General features: G+C 50.0%; 1 protein-coding gene across 2 annotated transcripts in view; it reads left to right on the top strand.

Moving 5' to 3' along the window:
• Window positions 1–25,910, top strand: part of LFNG (LFNG O-fucosylpeptide 3-beta-N-acetylglucosaminyltransferase) — a 139,506-nt gene that overhangs the window by 9,078 nt on the left and 104,518 nt on the right. For both annotated transcript variants that reach the window (XR_009556494.1, XM_060260489.1), the window contains exon 2: window positions 21,772–21,820. Coding sequence is in view for 1 of the 2 variants with exons in the window: in XM_060260489.1 (XP_060116472.1) it covers window positions 21,772–21,820 (49 nt within the window). In the remaining variant the exon portion in view is untranslated. The remainder of the gene's footprint in view (window positions 1–21,771; window positions 21,821–25,910) is intronic.

Genomic DNA, 25,910 nt, shown 5'->3' with positions numbered 1-25,910 from the left:
GCCTACCTCACAGGGTTCTTGTGAGGACAAAACAGAAGAGGTAGGAATGATGTAAGTCGCTCTGGCCCCATGTTGGGGTGGAAGGCAAGATAGAAATGAAATAAAGAAATGTATGGAAAACACAGTGGGCGGCTAATGAAAACATGTCCTTTCCAACATGACGCGGGGTGGTTGAAATTTCCAACGGGCCCCCTGCGTGCCGCAGGTTCATACAAGCTTAAGAGCACATTTTTTTGTTTTTCTCTGTCTCTCGCACACACAGCCCCGACAGAAAGGGAGAGACTTAAGTTGCGCACGGGAAACCTGCCCAGAAAATGGATCTCGAGTGCGAGCCAAGCGGGGGAAAAAAAAAAAAATTCCCCCTTGTGTTTAAGAGCCTGCTAAAGAACACTTTCTTGAAGGTTGCCTTTTGTCCCAGCAGTGTTCTGACACAAGCAGTTCTCCGTTCTGAAACCAAAAACACGTTTCCTTCCTGTGGCAGGCCAGCCTGCACTGCTCTGAACACGGCTTCCGAAACCACAGCGCTGCGTTCTGCTCGCTGGTCTGGTGAGCATAAAAATGGGATCGTTTTGCAATGTGGCAGAGAACTGCGTTCTCTTTCTCTGCGCCTGCACACTTTGCGTCAAGCCTGAAGTTCCTATGAACAGCTAAGCGGTATCTCAGAAATGGGACTTGACGGCTAAAATGGTGAAATTACAAAAACGAAAGATTCTCAAATGTGTGATTGGTGCAGTAACCAGTAGGGTTGCCAACTCCAAGAAATATCTGGGGACTTTGGGGGTGGAGCCAGAAGCAAGATTGTGACAAGCATCATTGAACTCCAAAGGGAGTTCTGGCCCTCACATTGAAAGGGAAATGCCCTCCTTCCATCGAAAACAATGAAGGATAGGGGCACCTTCTTTGGGGGCTCAGAGAACTGGACCCCCCTGGTCCAATCCTTTTGAAACTTGGAGGGTATTTTGGGGAGAGGCACTGGATGCTCTGCAGAAAGTTTGGTGCCTCTTCCTCAAAACACAGCCCCTCCAGAGCCCCAGATACCCACAGATTAATTCTCCAGGATACTCTATGGAAATTTATCTCCATAGGGAATAATGGAGTGCCCAGCAGACATTTCCTTCCCCTGCTTTTTGATGACCCTGAAGTGGGGGGAGGGCCTCCAAACCGGTGGATCCCCTTCTCCCACCTGGGGATTGGCAACCCTAGTAATCAGGAAGGGGAATCCTAAAGATGAACCATTCTTATTTGTATTCATTGGTTTAGTTAGTTTCTCCCCAGCTTGGAGAAACTAATTTAGTTCCTCTCTCCCCAGTGGGACCCAAAATCATTCTCCTTTCCTCTGGTTTATCCCACACAGCAAATCTGTGAGGCAGGTTAGGCTGAGAGAGTCTGATTGGTTCAACGTTACCCATTGAGCTTATGTGGCCCGAATCAGGATTTGAACCTGGATCCGACAGTCTTAACCAGGGGTGGCCAAACTTGCTTAACGTGAGAGCCACATAGAATAAACGACAAATGTTTGAGAGCCGTAAGACAGGAAGATCAGATGTTTGAGAGCCACGAGGAAGGAAAGGGATGGGAAGGAGGGAGAGGTGGAAAGAATTAACTTTAAATGCACTCTCAAAGCCAGCAGCGAATGCCTTCTAGAAAGTGGCCAACAAGGGTAGTGGGGCTTTGAGAGCCACACAATATGGATGAAAGAGCCACATGTGGCTCCTGAGCCACAGTTTGGCCACCCCGATCTTAACTAATACTCCTGTGGAATCTTGCGAGCAACAATCCTGCTTTATGAGCTGCTGGCATTAAAGTGGTGAGCTACTGTAGAAATTGTTTGTTCTGGGGTCATTTTTCCTGAGCTAAGAAAAAAGTGTGTGAGCCGGAGGCTAAAAAACTGTGAGCTAGCTCACAGTAACTCAGCTTAGAAGGAACGCTGCTCTTAACCACTACATCCCACTGGCTTCTTCCAGCAGTTCCGGAGTCTGGGCAGACTTTTATCAGAGGCACAGAAGGATAAAGCCCTTTGGCAGACTTTTTTTTTAATGCTCAAAGCTGCAAACAGAGACGTGCATATGGAGGCGCAAGGGAAATCTCGAGTCCGGGGGCACCTTTAAGACCCACCAAGCTTTAGAGAGCCAGTTTGGTGTAGTAGCGGTTAAGTGTGTGGACTCTGGAGAACCGGGTTTGATTCCCCACTCCTCCCACTTGCAGCTGCTGGAACGGCCTTGGGTCAGTCATAGCTCTCATAGGAGTTGTCCTTGAAAGGGCAGCTTCTGCCAGAGCTCTCTCAGCCCCACCTACCTCACAGGGTGTCTGTTGTGGTGTGGGGGGGAGGTAAAGGAGATTGTGAGCCGCTCTGACATTCAGAGCATAGGGCGGGATATAAATCCAATATCTTTATTCAAGGTATAGAAGATATTGAAGATAGAAGATATTGGATTTATATCTGAAGAGTCTCAGAGTGGCTCACAATCTCCTTTACCTTCCTCCCCCACAACAGACACCCTGTGAAGTGGGTGGGGCTGGAGAGGGCTCTCACAGCAGCTGCCCTTTCAAGGACAACCTCTGCCAGAGCTATGGCGGACCCAAGGCCATTCCAGCAGCTGCAAGTGGAGGAGCAAGGAATCGAACCCGGCTCTCCCAGATAAGAGTCCACACACTTAATCACTACACCAAACTGGCTGTTGCCCTCCATTCATCTCCTCTCAGGCATGCAGGTGACTTTACAGCATCATCTTCTTTGAAGTGCTACAATTGACTGTGTAGTTCTCTCCCCCGGCCCCAGAATGGAGAAATACATTCCAATACATTCTGCTGCTCGTCACATTGCAATCTACTATTTCGATCTGTTGTTCCAAATAAGACATAAAATGGCTTACTGACCCAAGCCATTCCAGCAGGTGCAAGTGGAGGAGTGGCGAATCAAACCCGGTTCTCCCAGATAAGAGTCCACACACTTAACCACTACACCAAATTGACTCTCCAGTATAAGCTTTCATTGACTTCTCCAGTATAAGCTATTAGCCACAGTGTATGTGTGTATATAAAAATTTTTGCCACTGTGTGACACAGAGTGTTGGACTTGATGGGCCGTTGGCCTGATCCAACATGGCTTCTCTTATGTTCTTATGTACATCCACACTTCTTTTTCAGATACAGTAAGCAGTGTGCATGCACCTGAATATACCCTGAGTGAAACTTCGTTGGTCTTAAAGGTGCCACTGGACTCTTAAGCTTTGTTCCGCTGCTTCAGACCAACACAGCTGCCCTCCTGAATTTGTGTAGGTGGAAGGCGTTATGCAGGGGGCTTTTTGGTAGCAGGAACAGCTGGGCAGAAGCAGGAGAAATGAGGCTCCAAGAAGGGGCCTCTGGAGTTAGTAGGCCAAGCAATAGAGAGACTTGGAAGAAAAAGCCATCCTACTGAGTGAGCAGGGAATACAGAGAGGAGGGTTACCACCCTCCAGGTGAGCCCCGAAGATCCCCCAGGACGATGACTCCTCCCCAGAGATCAGCAACCCTGGAGAAAACAGTTCTTTTGGAGGGTGCTTTCTATGGCTTTCTACCAAACTAAGGCCTCTCCTCTCCTTAGACCAGGGGTGGCCAAACTTGCTTAGCATAAGAACCACATAGAATAAATGTCAGATGTTTGTGAGCTGCAAGACGTGAACATCAGATGTCTGAGAGCCGCAAGACATGATCGTCAGATGTTTGAGAGCAGTGGTGGCCAAACTTGCTTAACCTAAGAGCCACATAGAATGTCAGATGTTTGAGAGCCACAAGACATGAACATCAGATGGGGGTGGGAGGAAGGAGAGAGAGTAGAAAGAAAACAACTTTTAACTTTAGATGCATTCTCCAAGCCTCCGGCTGGCTTGGCAAAGTGATTTAAAGAGACTTTAAATGCCTTCTCCAAGCTGGCCGATGGGGCAGTGGAGGCTTCTGAGAGCCACACAATATGTGTGAAAGAGCCACATATGGCTCCCAAGCTGCAGTTTGGCCACCCCTGTTTTAGAGCCACACAACAGGAAGGAAAATAAATAAATTTAGGGGAGGTGGCGGTGGGAAGAAAGCAGCTTTAACTTTCAATGGCATTGTCCAAGCTGCCATCTGGCTTGGCTTGGAGAGGAGTGAGTTAAAGAAAGAAATGCCTTCTCCAACCCGGCCAATGGGGCGGTGGGGGCTTTGGGAGCCACACGGTATGTGTGAAAGAGCCACCTGCGACTCCCGAGCTGCACTTTGGCCACCCCTGGCCTCCCCAGGCTCCAACCCCAGACCTCCAGGAACTCCCCAACCCAGAGTTGGCAACCCTGAGCCGTTGGAATTTCTCATGCCCATTCAAGCAAGCAGCCTGTAGTCCGCAAAGCGGCCTCAATTGCGTCTCCTGGCCGGGGCCGATGACAGCCATAGAATGGCCAGGAAATGAGAATAATTGGGAAGGTTTGTCCAATCAATCCGGGCTGTTGTAAACCTCCCCCCCTTGCAAGAACGGGCACCGGGGCGGTTTGCAGTGCTCTATTATTGGATCGTGCACAAAACTGTTCTCCCCCTACCCCACCCCGCCAGTTTCCTGTGTCTCTAAGCTTAGAGACTAAGAGGTGCTGGAAAAAGCTCTAAAGCTCCCCCCCCCCGCCACCTCCCATTTCCTCCTTTTATCTCTATGGTAATGAGGGCCTTTGTTCTACCCCCCTCCCCCCACTTTGGAGTCCTGGTCTCACTTCTGGATTCTCTAGTCTTTTAGGGCCTTCCTTCCCCCCCCCCCTTTCTCCTGAGGCTAATTTGGTTGCTTTTAAGGGATAAGAATGGCGTGTGTGCCGGCACAAAAGGGACGGATATAATGCCAGAAAGTTGAGGGGGGCGGGGGCGGGGAGGAGAGTATACAGTTGGCTGTGAATCCAAACCCACCGAATTCCTGCTGAGGCGAAGGATTTGTCTTAACAGGGACCGTGCAAGGCAGTGCTTCCTATCTCGGCGTGCCAACGGTGGAGAAAGCGAGAGCTCTTTTGCACCGGGTGAGGGAGAGCGGGTGGTCTGGTTTCCCCCTGCTTTGTTTTAGCTGCGAAAGGAAGCTGGTCCCGTTAAAATAACGGCAGCTTTCAAACAAGTTTTTAGCAGAATGCAAGCTTGTGTGGATTGGGACCAATACTCCCATTAAGCTATGGAGGCTTGTGAGCAAAAACTCTACCTTTTTTGAGCTACTGGCATTAAAACAGCGAGCTGTTGCATAAATTAGTTTTCTCTGGGGCCATCTTTCCTGAGCGAAGATAAAAATGTGTGAGCCGGAGGCTAAAAAAAACTGTGAGCTAGCTCACGCTAACTCAGCTTAGAGGGAACACTGGGACCCACTTCCTCCAACGCGTGCCAAAAAAGTCCTGACAGATGTGTTATGAGTGGGGAAATAACAAAAAATTTCAGAGACTCCAGCATGAAACCTGTAGAGGTAGAGAATCTTTCCATAGGTTTGCTGAAATCTCTTTTCTCCCCTGTGCACCTCCGAGCATGCCTTTGGGATTCGCTTGACGTGTTAACCGTCTTAGTTAAAATCGGTTAACTGGCTTAACCCAACTAGAGAGACGACTGCTGTTGTGAATGGGCTTTTGTTCTTTCTCGGTTTACGTCTGTGTTCGACACGCTTGCGTCTCGCCCTGCACTTCTGGCATTTCATGACCCTTTACTTTTGCTTTTTCTAAAAAATAGTCTCATACATAAAAATGCCTGCCGAGCGAATCCCATGGTGTGCATCGGACAAAGCGAACCGTGGTCTATTAAAGTGCATGCCAGCGTAACGATTTTGTCATTCTTTTAGTTGATGCTCCAGCCCTTTTGAAACGAGTGCAGGTAACAGTGCAGCCTTAAAAACCACTTTCCTGGGAGTAAGCCCCATTGAATAGACCTGATTAGGATTCTGAGTAGACCTGCTTAGGATGGTACTGTCAGTTCAAGTGCTACATGAAGGTTCGACTGGGCAAGATTTACGTTTCAAAACCTTTTTGTGTGTGTGCTCATGGGTAAAGGTCACGGTAGTCCCCTGTGCAAGCACCAGTCGTTTCTGACTCTGGGGTGATGTTGCTTTCACAATGTTTTCACAGCAGACGTTTTTACAGGGTGGTTTGCCATTGCCTTCCCCAGTCATCTACGCTTTCCCCCAGCAAGCTGGGTACTCGTTTTACCCACCTTGGAAGGATGGAAGGCTGAGTTATCCTGGAGCCGGGATTGAACTCAGGTCGTGAGCAGAGAGCTTAGACTGCAGTACTGCAGTTTTACCACTCTGTGCCACGGGGCTCACGGTGGGGGGCTAAATTTCTGGATTGCTGCCATGAAAAGGGCTGGTTTTTTTTAAAAAAGAAAGTTGGCAGTGCCTTCAGTAGACTTGCCCTGGAAATCCTACTCCTTGATTCTAAATGTGTAGTTGCTGAGAGGCGAGAAATGCTCTCTTCGCATGCTCAGGAGAACTATTCATTGTGCTTTTTTTAAAAAAAGGAACAGGGATAGCTAAGGAGAGAGGGATGCCTGTTAACCAAGCAGGAGTCTGAGGAAAAGGGGTGGGAAACTCAAAAGTCGAGATTTCTGCTACCTTATCTGTCCTGAATACTTAGATATTCTGAGTAGCATGCAGCAGTATAAGGTTTTGGGCAGAGATCTGTTTCTAGAGCTGGATCTGGTTTCAGTTGATTGCCGTGTGCCAATTTGTGCTGGTGTGTGGGGCAAACAAAAAGTCTTAAAAACGAACAGCTGATGTGTTGTGGGGGGGAGACTAGATGCAGGGGGTTGGACTAGATGACCCTTTGCAAACTTTTCTCGTTGCAAAGAGGGACAACAACTTGATTTTCTCATTTTGACTCGACAGCCGGAGCTTGTGCCTGCCGGACCCTACGGTCCCGCCAAGCTCTTTGGCCCTTTGTTCTTATTTCGGAGACTTACTTTAACAATTGCCCGTTCTGTCTTTTCTTTACTCTCCCTCTCCGTTCAGCTCGTAAGGAACACGTTTTGCCTTTGGGACGGCACATTCCTAAGCTGCAGCGGCTCCCAAATTCTCTTGGCTGGACTCCTTGCCCTTGAGGATAATTGCCTGCTGTGGGGTGCATGCCTGTCTCCAGAGCGCACGCCCCATAAACCTGAGGGCACTCCTGTGTACAGAACAAACATGGCTGTGTTTACTGTTTATACTCCAAACACAGGTGTGGGGCCTTGCCCGACGGGATCTGATGACCTGGGTTGGGAAAGGTTCCCTGAACCGGTTCTAGCCACTCAGCTAGAACCTCTCTCTTAGACAGTGGCATTCTTGGAAATGCATTCGAACCCCGATTGCTTCCAAGGGGAACCTGGGAAATCTAGGAGCGGGGTCCCCAAATGCTGACTCTTTGGTCAATGCCAGTTTCGTCTTGGCAAGAAACTGCAACTCCCTCTGTTTCCACGGGCCTTTTGTGGGTTATCTGAAACTAAGGGGTTTTTTTGTAGCAGGAACTCCTTTGCATATTAGGCCACGCCCCCTGATGGAGCCAATCCTCCAAGAGCTTACAGGGCTCTTAGTACAGGGCCTACTGCAAGCTCCAGGAAGAATGGTTACATCAGAAGTGTGTGGCCTAATATGCAAATGAGTTCCTGATATAGCCAATCCTTCTGGAGCTTACAGTAGGCCCTGTACTAAGAGCCCTATAAGCTCTTGGAGGATTGGCTACATCAGGGGGGCGTGGTCTAATATGCAAAGGAACTCCTGCTACAAAAAAGCCCTGTCTAAAACTATCGAATGCCCGTTGTTGTGTTATCTGGGGGTTTATGTGTGTGGAGGAGAGGACTGTGTGAATTCATCTCCTAGCACAGGTGTCCCCAACTGTGTTCCTGTGGGCTTCTTTGGAAGGCTGACATGGTATGAGGAAGGCAGCCACAAAATGGCTGCCACAGAAGGCGGAGCCAAACACTGAATGTCAGGGAATATTGCCACCTCCGGCCTAGGAAATACTTGGCAATTTGGGGGGGTGGAGCCTGGGGAGGGCGGGCTTTGTGGAAGGACAAAACTTCCGTGGGGCGGAATGCCATAGACTCCGCCTTCTTAAGCAGCCATTTTCTCCAGGGGAACCGATCTGGGTTGTCTGTCATTCCAGGATGTCCCCAGCCACCACCTGGAGATAATAATACATCTTCTGCGTTCCAGGCAGACACCGTTTAACTGGATGCCTTTTAAAACGAGCATAGTGTTTCCAAAACAGAGTTTGAGTCCGGGGGCGCCTTTAAAGCCAACGAAGCTTCATTCAACGTATAAGACCAGAGAAATACATCCTGATCGACAACAAACCTTTTTGGAACTCAAGTATCTCACCTGATGAACTTAAGAAACGGCATTAGCAAAGTCAGAATGGTACCCAGAGGAAAACCTGTTACAAGACAGGCCCCAAAGAGACAAGAACGGAACGCCACTAGCGGTCACACGCAGCTCTTAACTCAAAACAGTTCAATTCATCAGCAGCTTACAACCTCTGCTGGAGAGTGACCTCTTTCACAAGTACTGGGGGGGGGGCAGGCTTGTGCGCAGACAGCCCCCCAACCTCAAACAACTCCTCACCCTCAATAATACAACATCAAGATGGAAAGTAGTATCAGAGCTTGCACCAAACCCAGATGCCAACTTTGCTGCCACACACACCCATATAACTGGACCTAACACCGTCTCAGGCTTGTTCACACATGCTGGTCTTCTATTCTTATATATGCCATTAAATGCCAACAATGCCCTTGGGTTCTCTACATAGGGCAAACAGGTCAGATCCTACACTGAAGGATAAATGGACACAAATTTGACATTAAGAATCACAAGACTGAGAAACCTTTAGGAGAACACTTTAACCAGGACATTCAATGGGTGACCTCAAGCTAGCAGTTTTATTTCCAGGGAACTTCAGGAACAGACTAGAACACTCAGCGCAATGGAATCCCCAGGACTTAACAGGGATATTGGTTTCTTGTCTCACTGCATGTGCTAATCTAACTCAGCCCTTACATCTGTATTCTCATCAATCCCCCAGAAGGGCTAGACATCCTCTTTATTTTATGTCTTATTTGGAACAACAGATCGAAATAGTAGATTGCAATGTGACGAGCAGCAGAATGTATTGGAATGTATTTCTCCATTCTGGGGCCGGGGGAGAGAACTACACAGTCAATTGTAGCACTTCAAAGAAGATGATGCTGTAAAGTCACCTGCATGCCTGAGAGGAGATGAATGGAGGGCAACAGCCAGTTTGGTGTAGCGATTAAGTGTGTGGACTCTTATCTGGGAGAGCCGAGTTCGATTCCCCGCTCCTCCACTTGCAGCTGCTGGAATGGCCTTGGGTCAGCCATAGCTCTGGCAGAGGTTGTCCGTGAAAGGGCAGCTGCTATGAAAAGCTGTCTCAGCCCCACCTACCTCAGAGTGTGTCTGTTGTGGGGGGAGAAGACATAGGAGATTGTGAGCCGCTCTGAGTCTCTGATTGAGAGAGAAGGGTGGGGTATAAATCTGCAGCCTTCTTCTTCAGCCACTGTTGGCCCTCTGCTCCAGATGTTGATCTAACCCCCTCTTGAAGCTGTTGATGCTTATAGCTGCCGCCGCTTCCTGCAGCAGCGAGTTCCATGTGTTAATGACAATGACTCTTCACCTTAGAGACAGAGTTCCAGGGTTATAACTTTTCGACTCTCAAAAGCTTTTGTCTTGAAACATTTGTTGGTCTCTAAAGTACTTTCGGGCTGTAATCTAACAATGGTGGAAGCTTCCTTTGGGGCAGCCAGCACTGCCAGCATATTTGAGGATAGAGCACCATCTCTTTCTATAAGCACACCAAGCTGATACCCAAATGCACAGGGCTTTTTTTGTAGCAGAACCTCCTTTGCATATTAGGCCACACACCCCTGATGGAGCCAAGCCTCCTGGAGCTGAAAGTCCCCTGTGCAAGCACCAGTCGTTTCTGACTCTGGGGTGACGTTGCTTTCACAACGTATTCACGGCAGACTTTTTGCGGGGTGGTTTGCCATTGCCTTCCCCAGTCATCTACACTTCCCCCCCAGCAAACTGGGTACTCATTTTTCCGACCTAGGAAGGATGGAAGGCTGAGTCAACCTCGAGCCGGCTACCTGAAACCAGCTTCCGCCGGGATCGAACTCAGGTCGAGAGCAGAGAGTTCAGACTCCAGTACTGCACCTTTACCACTCCACGCCATGGGGCTCTTACAGAGCTCTTAATTCAGGGCCTGCTGTAAGCTCCAGGAGGATTGGCTACATCAGGGGGGCGTGGCCTTATATACAAAGGTGTTCCTGCTACAAAAAAGAAAAGCCCCGCAAAGGCTGCCGGTTCCCACAGCTACCCCGGAACGTTGACCCTGCAATGCAGCCTATCCTGTCGACGTGTGGTCTGTCTGTAGACAGGGTGCATTGTGGAACCATGGGATGTTCCCAGCCTGCCCTCGATTCTGCACTAATAGACTTTCCCTCGTACGCCAACGCCAGCTCCGCACAGAGCCTCGGCGCTCTTTAATCGGCTGCCCGGGGCCGTGCGGCCTTTCCATTCAGGGCTCAATAATAGGGCTGGAAACCGGAGTCCCGGAGAGGCATACGTGGTGCGTGCGGTGGGAGGGCTGTGCGGGCACCTAATTGCACAAGGGGGCCATTGTCCCCTTGGGGGAGATTAAGTAGAGTAACCTTTAAAATTACAGAGGGAAGGAGACTGGAGAGCGCCAGGCTAGGATGAGGGAGAGCGAGGGAGCCGCGCCGCTTGTGAAAGCCCTGTAACCACAGGCTCTGCTGGATGGGAAGTGGGAGAGAGGTCACGTCTTGCTCTGCTGGGGTCTTTGCGCCAGCTGTTCCTCTGAGGGTTTTGGCAGGGCCCAAGGGGCGTTTTTTTTTTCTTGTGAGTTTTGACAACAAGACAAAAAAAGAAGGCATTTCCAGAAACGAGTGTCTGTACTGGCCCGTCTGTGTACATAATTTTGCCGGGCGAAGATGGTGTGTTTTTTGGTAAATAACTTCAGGCCTTTCTGAAAGGCTTTCGGAGTCTCGGCCTCCCCTCCCTTCTTGGCACCAGGGATTTTCCCGGCTGTCTGACAGGCAGCGGTGAAGGGAACTGGAAGGATCCCGCCCAACTTGCCTCTTCCGCCCCTTCCGGTGGGAATTTCAAAAAGTGCGGAGTCTAAGGAAGATCTGCTCAGCGCCACGCAGGGCTGGATCTTGTGCCTCGGACTCGTTCTTTCGAGGAAAAGCCACCCGCCCCCTTCCAATCCCGGGGACACCAGTCGGTTTCTCACGAGACGGTGACCCCAAAGAACTTGGTCATTGCAGCAGGGTTGGAGGGGACACCCGGAGGGCTTTCTACTGAGTTGGGCCTCTGGTTCATTGAGATCAGTATTGTCTACTCAGACCGGCAGCAGGTCTCCAGGGTCTCACCCAGGCGTGGCCAAAATGCAGCTTGGGAGCTACACGCTCTCCCCACCATCCCTGTTGGATGGTTTGGTGAAGGCCTTTGTCTCTTTAAATCACTTCTCCAAGCCAAGCCTGCTGGCACCTTGGAGAATGCATTTAAAGTTACAGTTGCTTTCTTTCCAGCTCTCCCTCCCCATCTATTTTCCTTCCTTTCTTCCTTGTTTGGTGTAATGGTTAAGTGCATGGACTCTTATGTGGGAGAACCGGGTTTGATTCCCCATGCCTCCACTTGCACCTGCTGGAATGGCCTTGGGTCAGCCATAGCTCTGGCAGAGGTTGTCCTTGAAAGGGCAGCTTCTGGGAGAGCTCTCTCAGCCCCACCCACTTCACAAGGTATCTGTTGTGGGGGAGGAAGATAAAGGAGATTGTGAGCCGCTCTGAGACTCTGAAATTCAGAGTGGAGGGTGGGATATAAATCCAATATCATCTTCCTTTCCTCCCCCCTCCCTTCCTTCCTTCTCTCAAACATGTGATGTCCGTGTCTTGTGGCTCTCAAACATCTGACATTTATTCTATGTGGCTCTTATATTATGAACGTTTGGCCACCCCTGCCAAAGGTGTTTGGCATCACCGATCCTTTTAAAACTAGATTTCCAGGACTGCAGTTGGGGTCTTCTGAATGCTAAGCAAAGCGTCTACCACTGACAGAGGGGGGAACTGCCTTATAGTGACTCAGATCATGGGCCAGACAGAGTCAACATTGCCTACTCAGACCGGCAGCCGCTCTCCAGGCTCTCAGGCAGAGGTCTTTCACCTCACTGACGGCCTGATCCTTTTAAAACTGGAGATGCCAGGGATTGAACCTGGACCTTCTGCATACATACCAAGAAGACGTTCTACCACTGAGCCAAAGCCCCATGCCAGGAGAAGAACACGTTCTAGATCCTTCTGAAAAAGGAACAGACTGGGTGTCAGCCCTTCAGGCACTCAGACGGCAGAGGAGGGTTTTGTGATGTCATAAAAAAGTCAAGAGGTCCATTTTGCAATCCTGTTTTTGCCTCCCTGCCGAAACCAAAGTCGGCGTCTGGCCAAAGACGGGTGGAAGGGGAAGACTTCCGCAATCCAGTTTTGCGCTCCCGTGTCTGGATTTCGGGTTGCCTTCCTGAAAGACGCGGTTTCAGATGGCTGTGGAAGGTGACATCAGAGAGCAGGCCGGGGGGGGGGGGTGTGTCTGTCTCTCCCCCCTGGGTTGAACAGCTCCAAGGTAGGAGTGAGCGGGTGTCCTTGCCAATGAACTCTGGAGATATCTGCTGCTACTTTTAGCTCCTGTCCCGGGGGCCTGCCGGGAAGGGGAAATGGTTTTGTGACTCATCTCGAGAGACGGGCCGCGTGACAGAAACGAGCTTGTCGTATGACAAGGTGGCATGGACAACTTCTGCTTTCCCCCCACTGCGCTGGAGAAGGATCGGCCTAGGCTTGGACGGGGCTGTCTTAGTGGTTTGTCTCCTGTCTGCCCAGTGGCACCTTCGGAAACGAACAGAATTAATTCCAGGAGAAGGTCACTTCCAGAGGTCACTTCGTCAGATGCATCGGAGTATATCTCCACCAGGCAGACACCTATAAATAAATGTTCCCGTGCATGTGATGGAGTCATCATCAAATGCACCGTGAATGATTCTCCAAAACCTATATTGGAATTATTTTGAGTTAGTCTTTATGGTGCAGTCCAGAAGTCTTCAATAAGGTGCTAATGGGCACTATGGCACACATCCTCCCCTTTCCTGACACATGCTTTTTTTTAAGAAGGTGGGCCGGGCCGGGTGGAGTTTTTGCCCAGAAAGATTTCTGATTGGCCTTTGGAGATTGGATTGCTTGTGCAGATTGGTAGCAGCTACCATCGCGGCGCAAGGATATTCATTGTGTGACTGAAGGTAAACTGTGGCGGCCATTTTGCACCTGGCTCCACCTTCTACACCAGCGGCCCCATGGTGCAGAGTGGTAAAGCAGCAGTACTGTGGTCTGAACTCTCTGCTCACGGCCTGAGTTCGATTCCGGTGGAAGCTGGATTCAGGTAGCCAGCCCAAGGTTGACTCAGCCTTCCATCTTTCCGAGGTCGGTAAAATGAGGACCTGGCTTGCTGGGGGGAAAGTTTAAAAGACTGGGGAAGGCAATGGCAAGCCACTCCATTAAAAAAAGTCTGCAGTGAAAACGTGAAAGCAGTGTCACCCCAGAGTCAGAAACGACTGGTGCTTGCACAGGAGACCTTTCCTTTCCCTTTCCACCTTCTATGACAGCCTTTTTTGGCCACACCCACCGTACTGTTAGAACTTCAAAGGCTCAAAAAAGACAGGGGACCCCCCCCCCCCTTACAGTTGGATTCCGTTATATGGGATTGAGGTGCACCCCAATGGTAGAAGCCACAAGGATATTCATTTTGTGACTGAAGGTAAGCTGTGGCGGCCATTTTGTGCCTGGCTCCTCCTCCTACAGCAGCCATTTTTGTGACAGCCTTGTTTTGGCCACTCCTACCGCACTGTGTCAGAATCCCCAAGGCTCAAAAAAGGCAGGGACCTCCAGTGTAGTCAGATCCCTTTATATGGGGTTGAGGTGGACCCCAGTGGTAAAAGTCAAGCCAAGGGGATCGATCCTTGCGCAGTGAGAAAGGTGTCAAGGAGAAGCGTGGCCTGATCTGCCAGAACGGGGGTCTGCACTGCCTGCTTCCAACCCAGTCTCTCTCTCCTGCGGCGTCTGTTCCATATGAGCCTTAAAGGGCCCAGCCGCATTATTCTGGCTCTCTCTCTCTCTCCATGGGTGTCCACTATTGTTCCCCAGGCCTTTCCTCCCCTTTTTTGGCATCCTGTGTTTCTTTCAATTTCAGCCTTCAGAAACAATGAGGTTTCCTGAGTGTCCCTAAGCCGGGGTCCTCGCACAATACAGGCTCTGAGTAAGCAGCAGAGGAGAAGGAGAGAGAGAGAGAAACCCGTTTTCTTTCTTTTAACGGTTCTTTCTTAGCTGTGCTGGCAACTACGGGTTGATTCGCAGAGGTGCCTACATGTCTGAATATTTCAAGCAAGGCTGTGGGATGGCACACTGATGAATTGCGTTTATTTTATTGTGCAAATTATTAATGTATTTTAATTCTTAATTTTATTGTTAGAATTTTTATGTTGCGAGCCGCCCTGAGCCCGCTTCGGTGGGGTAGGGCAGGATATAAATCGAATTAAACAAATAAATAAATGTCGCTTGGGATCCTCGCCTGCTAGCTCAGCTGATCCACTCACGAGGCACCGGAAGGCACAGTAGTAGACCTCTGGTCATGTGCAGAGGGCCTGCCAGCACCACGGAGTCATTGCAGCCTGGTCTCTACCAACCCCCAAAGTTTTTTCAGTTTGTTTCCACCCCCACCTTTTTCCCAGCGAGGACCGAGAGCGGCTCACACCAGTCTCCCTTTCTCCTTTTTAGCCTCATGACGGTCCTGTGAGGTAGGTTAGGCTGAGAGAGCGTGCCCAACCCAAGGTCACTGGGCGCAAAGGGGGCACTCGAACCTGAGTCTTCCAGATCCAAGTTCAACACTCTTAACCAGGGATGGCTGAACTGTGGCCCGAGAGCCACATGTGGCTCTTTCACACATACTGTGTGGCTCTTGAAGCCCTCACCGCCCCGTCGGCTGGCTTGGAGAAGGCATTTGTCTCTTTAAATCACTTCTGCAAGCCAAGCCAGCTGGCGGCTTCGAGAATGCATTTTAAAGTTGCTTTCTTTCCACCTCTCCCTCCCTCCCCATCTATTTTCCTTCCTTCCTTCCAACGTCTGCCATTTAGTCTATGTGGCTCTTAGGTTAAGCAAGTTGGCTTCCCCGGCTCTTAACCACTATAAGTTGGAGGTTTGGGGGGTGGCTTGGACTTGCACCCAAGTCTGCTCCTTTAGAGCCACATCACGGGTTTATGCGTTCCATGTTTATTTAGTTATTTATACCCCTCCTTTCCCCCCAGGGGTAACCCAAAGCCGCTCATCGCATTGCTCTTCCCTCTTCTGTTTTATCCACGCAACAACCTCTCTGTGAGGTAGGTGAGGCTAGGAGATGGCAACTGGCCCAAGGTCACCCAGCAAGCTTCTGCCAAGAGCAGAGATTCGAACTCAGGGCTTCCAGATCCTAGTTGGAAACTCTTGTGTATTGGGCTACCTGACCTGACACTTTAGAGGTGTACACTTTAAAAAAAAAAACATTGTGTGAACAAAGTTTAGAAACATGTTCACAGCTATGTTTGGTGAGGAAATGTCGTGCTCAGCTTCCTGTTGACTGTATACCAGACAGTTGATGAGAAGAAGAATTGCAGATTTATATCCCGTCCTTCTCTCTGAATCAAACTCAGAGCGGCTTACAATCTCCTTTATCATCTTCCCCCACAACAGACACCCTGTGAGGTTGAGAGAGCCTTCACAGAAGCTGCCCTTTCAAGGACAACTCCTACGAGAATTATGGCTGACCCAAGGCCATTCCAGGAGCTGCTTTCCTCTAGGATTGACGGAGGGGAGATTCATCTCCCCTCTCAAATGTGGTGGCCTTCCACATTCTCCGCCTGTGGCTTGCAGAATGGAACTTGGAGAGACGCCCAGGGCAAGGCTGATCTCAGCCCTCCGTAACACATTTATTAAGAAGTCACTCGTGTGTGTGTGCGTGTGTGTTTAGGGGGGGGGGTGCAATTGTTTTGCCTTGTAATTGAATTTCCTGGCTGGGCTCCTACTCAAAAGCAGGAAGGAGCTGGGGGGGGGGGGGGAGAGCAGAGTGGGTGGGAGGCAGGGAACATGGCGGGGCGAGATTGTTCCAGGAGGTGACGCTGCGGCTCAGGGACATACTGTACCCTTCCTGCCCCAGGGAGATGGGGGGATATGCTGCACCTTTCCAGAGCCGACTTCCAAAGCCCCTGCAGGGTCCTTTCCTGTTAGGCAGCATTTGCCTCCTGTTTCCCCAACCAGCAACTGGCATTGTCCTTCCTTCCTTCTCCCGGGAGATGTAATCGGTAGTGGGTTGGCATCTGCTGTTTTGATTCCGGCCATTTACATATATATAAATTTCCCCCCCCCCAAAAAAAGACTTCGGGGCTATTTATAACTGCAAGACGCTTTAGCTGAGGGGCTATTTCTGGGAACAAGCTAAGACACAGTTGCTGGAGATGTAGCGCCTGATCTAATCAAGTAAACTTTTTCTCCTTTTTTTCATGGAATTCCCAGAAGGGGGATCGTGAGTGGTTTCTTTTCTGCCTCTTCACCCGCCAACCTTTGGCTGGCTTTTGCAGGGTATCCATAGAATGGATTGCAGGTTGTTAAAGCACGCAGAGCTTGACCTGGCTCAAGGTGTGCGCGGTTCCTCATCTGTTGCTCCCAGGGGTGTCGAACTCATTTGTAATGAGGGCCAAACCTGACATAAATGAGACTTAGCACTCTTTGGTCTTAAAGGTATTTTCTTTGTATCTCTCTTGTGCGATCCAGGGAACTGGGGAAAGGAAGCTCTGGCTCTTTCCTTCCTTCCTCCAGGGACCGGGAGGAGCCTCAGCCAACAGAAGTCAGAGAGGCTTGGCTCAGCAGTTCTGTCATGTAGTTGAGAGAGTCTGGCAAATTAAACTCTTCCTTCCTCCTCAAGAGAGGAGTCTCAGCCAATGGAGAAAATAGAGGTTTTGCTCTGTGGCTCCTGTGTTATTGAGCAAGTCTGGCAAAGCAAACTGTGATGCAGAAGGAAGCAAGAGAGAGGGGGAGAAGGAAGCAGTTGGCAGCCAGTTGCTTGGGGGTCTGATAGCCCCTGGGCTGCATGTTTGACACCCCTGTTTGAAGTCAAGTCAGTGCTGAGTATGTGAGTTTGGTTCAGTGAACCTAAGTGGGTTTGCATGTCAGGAATACATCTTGGAGGGATGGGCCGATGAGCAGTCAGAAGGGCAGTTTATTTGTAGTCGGCACTGTTGTTGGGAGAAAGTTCTCTGGAAACCAATAGAGTACTGGAGGCCCTGGGCTTTTTTTGTAGCAGGAACTCCTTTGCATATTAGGCCACACCCCCTGATGTAGCCAATCCTCCAAGAGCTTACAGGGCTCTTAGTACAGGTCATATGAGAACATATGAAGCTGCCTTATACTGAATCAGACCCTGGGTCCATCAAAGTCAGTATTATCTACTTAGACTGGCAGCGGCTCTCCAGGGTCTCAAGCTGAGGTTTTTCACACCTACTTGCCTGGACCCTTTTTAGTTGGAGATGCTGAGAATTGAACCTGCGACCTTCTACTTACCAAGTAGATGCTCTACCACTGAGCCACCATCCCTCCCCTTTTGTAAGCTCTTGGAGGATTGGCTACATCAGGGATGTGTGGCCTAATATGCAAAGGAGTTCCTGCTACAAAAAAGCCCTGACTGGAGTCTTTTCCCCAGAATACCCAGCATCAAAGCCCAATTGAAACCCTGCTCCCCCAGAAGTCCACACGGGGTATCTGATTAACTGTGGCTTCCAGAGATTTTGGTATTGACAGAAAATGTCTAGAGTAGGGATCCTCGGCCTACTTGAGCCTGCTGGTTTATTTGGAATTCTGACGTGGTGTGGTGGGTGCGGCTGCAAAATGGCTGCCTCAGGAGGTGGAGCCGCAAAACGATAGCCGCGGCCAAACTTCAGCGACAGCAAAGATCCTTGTGCTGTGAATGGCAGCTGCTGTTTTTTTAAAAAAAAAAAAAATCTGCAGAGTTGGAGTCTGCAAAAAAAAAAATAATCTGCAAAGTTTTGTTGAGAATGCAAGCTTAAATGTGCTAAAAGCACAATAAAACTTTGTTTAATGTACTACTGGATGCCAACTTTTTCTGTTGCTTTGGACCAACACAGCTGCCCGCCTGGATCTATTCCCCAACTTTCTCCACTCTTTGAGCTTCCACCCTGCCCCCCCCAAAGGTTCCACCCCCCCCCCCCCCAGCCTGGCATTGGCAGTTGTGGAATTGTGCTTTGAAATGAAACACACGCTGCCAGTCAGGAGCCCAAATTCCATGCCAAGGAAATGTGAAATCCTGCTCCTTCGTCATAAATCTGAATTGCTTGACAGGACAGGCCGCAAATGAGCTATTTAGGGTCTCTGTGTCTCTAGTTGTCCCCGCTGTCCTCTCCTTCCTTGTCCCTGAGAGTCAGTTTGGCGTGGTAGTTAAGTGTGTAGTAGTTAATTGCTTAGTAGTTAAGTCTGCTCATGATGTGAGTTCGATCCCCCCCCCCCCCGTGGAAGCTGGCTTAAGGTTGACTCAGCCTTCCATCCTTCCGAGGTTGGTAAAATGAGTCCCCAGCTTGCTGGGGGGGAAGTGTAGATGACTGGGGAAGGCAATGGCAAACTACCCCGTAAAAAGTCTGCCGTGAAAACATTGTGAAAGTAACATCACCCCAGAGTAGGAAACGACTGGTGCTTGCACAGGGGACCTTTCCTGTCCTTTTTCCTTAAGTGTGTGGACTGTTATCTGAGATAACCGGGTTTGATTCCCGCCTCCTCCACTTGCAGCTGCTGGAATGGCCTTGGGTCAGTCATAGCTTTTGCAGGAGTTCCTTGAAAGGGCAGCTTCTGAGAGAGCTCTCTCAGCCCCACCTACCTCACAGGGTGTCTCTTGTGGGCGGTGGGGGTGGGTGGGAGGTAAAGGAGATTGTGACGGCTCTGAGATTCAGAGTGGAGGGTTGGGATATAAATCCAGTGTCTTCATCTTCTTCTCCCTTGTTCATGTGACTTTGCGCAGGTATTGTTGATCAGCAAGCTCGCCTTCATGTGCGGCCTTAGAGACTGCACCGCTGATTTAAAAAAAAAAAGTTTGAAAACTTTAAAAAGTAAGGTTTTTCTAAAAAAAGTTTAAAAGCTGTTTTATTTAGGAGTGCACTGAACAAAAACAGTCCTGAATTGTGATTTGACATTTTAGCTTGACGGGCTTTTAAAAAAGGTTTCTTATTAATATCTCAAGCCGTCTTGAGCGCCATAGGAAGAAAGGCAGCTAAGAAATACTTTGAATAAAGTTGGAATCAGGGGGCAAAAAGCCACTTTCTGACCAATTTTGCACTAGACTTTTAATCCTGGTTTCACTCTGTCCCCAAGGTGACATTCTACACCAGAATCATAGAGTCATAGAGTTGGCTCCTCTGATTCTTGCATAGAATGTCAGTCTGCGGACAGAGTTAAACCAGGATTAAAGGTCTAGCGTGAAATTGGGCTCTGTGTTGGCGGGAGCCAAGAGAATGGAAAAGCAGGAATGGGCCTTTCAGAGAATCTCCCAGGCTTTTATCTCGAAACTCTCATTCCTTCTTTTCGCCCTTAGCGGAAAATCTGCTTCCCATTCCCCTCTCTGTCCCATCCACATTCTCTCCTTTTGTTCACGAGGACTCTTCCTAGCGTCCCCCTTCCCCCCCCTTAAATGGAGTGTTTTTCACAGTTGCCCCCCCCCTTGGCCTGATCCCTTCTCCTCCAGTTAACCAGCCCAGCTGTATGCTAATGGAGAGCAAGCATCATTGCGAACTTGCATTAAGTCGGCTGAAAGAACCTCGGCTATTGTTAGCGGAGTGTCTCTCTTCCCTGGTCTCTCCAGCCCCCCCCCCAACTGCATTCTTCAAAGGGGGAGAGAGAAGCAGCCCCCCCACCTAACTGATGGGTGGCCACAGACTTCCAGATGTAATTCACCACTTCCAAGGGCTCCCCCCCCTCCCTTCCCTGGCTCTCCCTTTGTCTTTTCTTTCTTCCGCCTTCGCTTTTAATATATTTTTGGCAGCTGGTTGCAGCGCCTCCCCCTTCCCCCCTTTTTTGCTGCCTTTGTTTACTGCCCCTTCTGAAAGATCCCGCCGGTCCTTTTTTTCTCTCTCCCCACCCGTTGCTCTCCCTCCCAGCCCAAAACAAACAGACGGCTCCCTTCCCTGGAAACCGGTGGCAGATGGCGGGCATTACCTGTGTCAATAAGCGAGTGCAGCCAGGCAGGTGGCAGGTAGGGGAGGGCGGGGCAGCGGTGCCTCCCTTGGCCCCCGTTCAGGCGGCAATTGGAGGTGAATCAGCGCCTGGCAGAGGGATTTTGTGGCACTCAAGGCAGGCGGGGGGGACGGGTGCAGAGAAGCGTGTTGTTCAGGGCCGGGACCGGGTGATGGAAGGCCCTGGACAGAGAGTGCCCAAGGTCTCCTTCCCCTGCTCTGCCCGCTCTCAGGTGCCCACTGATATCTTCTTTCCCACACACCTGCCTAAGAACATCATAAGAGCCCTGCTGGATCAGACCAGGGGTCCATCTAGTCCAGCATACTGTCTCACACAGTGACCAACCAGTTCCTCTGGAGGGCCAGCAACAGGGCAGAGAGACTGAGGCCTTCATGAGAACATCAGAAGAGCCCTGCTGGATCAGACCAGGGGTCCATCTAGTCCAGCCTCCTGTCTCACACAGTGGCCAACCAGTTCCTCTGGAGGGCCAGCAACAGGGCAGAGAGACTGAGGCCTTCATGAAAACATCTGAAGAGCCCTGCTGGATCAGACCGGGCGTCCATCTAGTCCAGCATCCTGTCTCACACAGTGGCCAACCAGTTCCTCTGGAGGGCCAGCAACAGGGCAGAGAGACTGAGGCCTTCATGAGAACATCTGAAGAGCCCTGCTGGATCAGACCAGTGAGGGTCCATATAGTCCAGCATCCTGTCTCACACAGTGGCCACCCAGTTCCTCTGGAGGGCCAGCAACAGGGCAGAGAGACTTATGCCTTCCCTTGATGTTGCCTCCTGGCACTGGGATTCAGTCTGATTACCTCTGAACATGGAGGTTCCCTTTAGTCATCATGGCTGGTAGCCTCTCTCTTCCATGGATCTGACAAATTCCCTTTTCAAGCTTTTTTTTTTTTTTTAAATCTCCACAGCCAATCAAATCTTCAGTCTCCTATCAGAACCCTTGCTGGGGAAAAGCCCTGCGCTTTGGGCGTTGTGGAAAGGCGGGATACTAATGTTTTGAATAAATAAGCTGTTGATACTGGGATGGGGGGGGGGATGGGACCATGCATCTTACCAAGGAGGGCTGACTGTTCAGCTCAAGGGCTACATCTGGATCGCCAGCCGCTTTTGAAGTTTTTGAGGAAGGGTGCCAACTCTTCCTGTTTCTGGATGTTCAGTGGTTTCCTGTCCCTTCTGCTTCAGCTGTTTTTGATGTTCAGGTGCACTGGCATTAATGTGGATGGAGAGACCCAGATGTGGTGGTCTACTTTTGGGCAGCTTCACAAGTATTTTTTTTGGTGGGGGGGGGGAAGCATCATCCCCATGGGAGGGTTACAGAACTACGGAATTTGTGAGGAAGCTTTCCATGTGCAATGCTGGGATTTTGAGAAGGAGAAAATGTTCATGGAAACAACTAGCAGTGCCCTGCTTAAAAGTTTCTCTCTCTCTCTCTTTTTAGACCTTCATCTTCACAGATGGGGAAGACGAAGAACTCAAGAAGAGAACCAGTGAGTTGATATATTGAATCCCTGACTTGTTCGTGGTTCCACAGACCTAAGAACATAAGAAAAGCCATGTTGGGTCAGGCCAATGGCCCATCCAATCCAACACTCTGTGTCACACAGTGGCCAAAAAAACCCAGGTGCCATCAGGAGGTCCACCAGTGGGGCCAGGACACTAGAAGCCCTCCCACTGTGCTCCCTCCCAAGCACCAAGAATACAGAGCATCACTGCCCCAGACAGAGAGTTCCAACAGTAAGCTGTGACTAATAGCCACTGATGGACCTCTGCTCCATAATCTTCTTCTGTGAAACTGGCTATGCTTGTAGCCGCCACCACCTCCTGGTGTAATTTCTCTTATAGTGCCATCTTCCCCTGAGTTTCGTCCTTCTAAGCCCACTGAAGTCAGCGGGATTAGAAACACGTAAGAGAAAAGCCTTGCTGGATCAGACCACAGTAGTCCATTTAGTCCAGAGACTACCCAAGGTTCCCCTCACTTTGCTCACTGCCAAGTCTCCACTGGTATCTTCTTTCCTGCTCACCTGCCTAAGAACATCAGAAGAACCCTGCTGGATCAGACCAGTGAGGGTCCATATAGTCCAGCATCCTGTCTCACACAGTGGCCAACCAGTTTCTCTGGAGGGCCAACCACAGAGCATAGGGGTAAAGGCCTTCATAAGAACATCAAAAGAGCCCTGCTGGATCAGACCAGAGGTCCATCTAGCCTAGCATCCTCTTTCACCCAGTGACCAACCAGTTCCTCTGGATGGCCAGTAGCACGGCAGAGAGGCTGAGACCTTCCTCTGAGAAGAACATCAGAAGGGCCCAGCTGGATCAGACCAGTGGTCCATCTAGTCCAGCATCCTGTCTTACACAGTGGCCAACTAGTTCCTCTGGAGGGCCAGCAACAGGGCATAGAGGCCAAGGCATTCCCTTGAGAAGAACATCAGAAGTGCCCTGCTGGGTCAGACCAGTGGTCCATCTAGTCTCACACAGTGCCAACCAGTTCCTCTGGAGGCCAACAACAGGGCATAGAGGCCGAGGCCTTCCCCTGGTGTTGCCTTCTGGCTCTGTGATTCAGAGGCTTACTGCCTCTGGATGTGGAGCTTCTCTTTAGTCCCCATGGCTCGTAACCATTGACAGACTTAACCTCCACGAATCTATTTAACCCCCTTTTAAAGTTGTTTATCTCTGTGGCCATTGCTACATCCTCCGGCAGCAAATTCCACATTTTAATCACTCTGGGTATAAAATATTTCTTTTTGTCCATCTTGAATCTACTGCCCGTCAGCTTCATTGGACACCCCCAAATTCTGGTCTTTTGGGAGAGGGAGAAAAATTTCCCTTTGTCAGCTCTCTCCACCTCGTGCATCATTTTATAAACCTTTCTCTTGTTCCTTCCCCCTTAGTTGTCTCTTTTCTAAACTGAAAAGTCCCAGACCCCAGCCTCCCCTTACAGGAAAGGTGCTCCAATCCCCCATCCCTTCTGTACTTTTCCCAGCTTAATCCTTGAATTGATTCCCCCAGTAATGTTTAAAGCAGGGGTGGAGAACCTTTTTTCTGCCAAGGGCCATTTGGATATTTATAACATCATAACAACTTTAAAAAACAGTGCCTCCGCTAAGGTAGAATGATTCGGGGCGGCAAAATTAATGTCAATAGTTGTTTTTCTATTTGAAGTCATGGGGGGGAGGAGCCTAATTTGGTGTGCACACACCCCCTGACCTGCTGTCCTAGGCAAATGCCTGGGCCCAGGGCTTTTTTTTGTAGAAAAATTCTGGCAGGAACTCATTAGCATGTTAGACCACATCCCCTAATATTAGCATGTTAGGCCACACCATCTGGGATAATCGAGTGCAAATCGAACTGGTGGTCACTCCCACCAGCTGGGCCCTGCGGAAGCTGCTGCACGGTGCGGCTGGGCCTCGCGATCCTCACCAGCCAGCCAGGCCCCGGGGAGGCTGCCATGTGGCTTGGCTCGGCCCAACAATCCCCAAGGGCCAGACCGAGTGACCTCGAGGGCCGTAAATGGTCCTTGCGCTGGACGCTCCCCACCCGTAGTTTAAAGCATAGTAACAGCCAGGGCTTTTTTTTGTAGCAGGAACTCCTTTGCATATTAGGCCACACCCCCTGATGTAGCCAATCCTCCAAGAGCTTGCAGTAAGCCCTGTACTAAAAGAGCCTTATCAGCTTTTGGAGGATTGGCTACATTAGGGGTGTGTGGCCTAATATGCAAAGGAGTTCCTGCTACAAAAAAAGGCCCTGGTAACAGCCACACAGAGTGCCAATTGGGCTGGATGTGTGTGCGCGCGCACAGCACCAAAGGAGATATTGACCTTTTCTCCCGCCAGGGCAGACCTCACAGTCGAAGGTCTGGGAAGTTTGGGCCCCTTGCTCGCCCTCCTGGGGTCCCTCTGTCCGAAAAGGACAAAGTAAAAACCACACCCAACCAGGGGTCATTTCGTAGGAAAAGATGTGCCGGAGCTCATCAGCACAACTCATTTGCGTAATTTATTTGCATATGCCACACACCCCCTGTAATCTCCAGGTGTACTAAATTCTGTCAGCTCAGCATCTACCTTAAAAATGCTTCTCGGATTATAGTTGTCCTAATAAAACCTTACCCCCATCATACTTTTAGAATTACTTTCTCCTATGTGGCCACAGTGGCACGATGAAGATTCCATCTGTCTGCTTTCTGTGTTTTTTTTTTTTATTATTTCCCCATTTTTTTGTTGGGGGAAATATTAAAAAGTTTGTCATGTCTAAGAGTTCAGCCAAATTCTCACAGGGTGTTTGAACAATGGAGCCCAGAAGCAAGGGGGGGGGGTTGGGGGGAGGGGGTTAGAAAGAAAGAAGGAGCCCCGTGGCGCAGAGTGGTAAAGCTGCAGTATCGCGGTCTGAACTCTCTGCTCACAACCTGAGTTCGATTCCAGTGGAAGCTGGGTTCAGGTAGCCGGCTCAAGGTTGACTCAGCCTTCCATCCTTCCGAGGTCGGACAAATGAGTCCCCAGCTTGCTGAGGGGAAAGTGTAGATGACCAGGGAAGGCAGTGGCAAACCACCCTGTAAAAAAGTCTGCCGTGAAAACGTCGTGATGCAACGTCACCCAGAGTCGGAAACGACTGGTGCTTGCACAGGGGACCTTTCCTTTCTTAGAAAGAGCACAGTAAAATTTAGGGGTTCCAGAGATCTTAATCTAGGGGGGTGATAGTTCGGTTTTTCTCAGGCACTTCCTGTTTTCTCTCAAGTGCAACAATCTTGCCAAACACATGCTTTTGGCTTCCGTGTTTTTGCATTGGCTTATGGATTCTTCCACACCACTGCGATGGGTTTGCAAAGGACGCAGGACGGGGCAGATGGTCTTCTGAAATGGGGGTGGGCTTTTTTTTAACTAGGTGCCTTTTTCATCCCCAGAGAACGTGCAGATTAACTTTCTGAATTGGAGGGGGGGGGGAGAAGGAGGGGGAACTTACTCATCGAGTGTTTATAGAGCAGCCTTGCTCCCCCCCCCCCCCCAGACTGGGTCAGGGCCCCGCTATTCTTCAGATGCAAATGTCCTCTATTCATGCCCTGAATGGGTCCCCCCCCCCACCCAAGACAGCCCAGTGAGGAACAGGTGGCTGTTGATGGGAAAATGGCCTTTGAATGGGATGACAACTCTCTCCTGGGAAATCATTTCCCCCTCCCCCTTCAGAGGCCACTAGCCGGGACCGCTTGTAACCCCTCCTCTTTTTGGAGTTAACATTCTTGGGGGCGGTGGGGGGGGGAGAAACCTGGCTATAAACTTGGGAACAAAAAAAAGAAAGCAGCCTTCTTGTTCAAACAGCCCTCTTTATCTGTTCTTCCCCAGCCTTTCTTACACCAGGGCACGGGAAGCGAAGGGCAGACCCCCTTTTTGGGAAAATTCAGGTTCCTGAACAAAGATTTTTGGTTGGGGCTGATCAGAAATACTGCTCTTTTCAGCTGTGCTTGCCACGCAGTCTGAGCCACACTTCGAAATCCACTGAAGTCTAGGGGCTTAGAAGGACACAACTTTCATAGGATCATAGAATCTGAGAGCTGGAAGGAACAAGCATAGGCAGCTTCAAGAGGGGATT

This window comes from Heteronotia binoei, chromosome 20, assembly GCF_032191835.1.
Source record: "Heteronotia binoei isolate CCM8104 ecotype False Entrance Well chromosome 20, APGP_CSIRO_Hbin_v1, whole genome shotgun sequence".
NCBI classification, from domain to species: domain Eukaryota; kingdom Metazoa; phylum Chordata; class Lepidosauria; order Squamata; family Gekkonidae; genus Heteronotia; species Heteronotia binoei.
The sequence above is the reverse complement of the archived record's forward strand: the minus strand, read 5'-3'. Positions and strand labels throughout refer to the sequence as shown.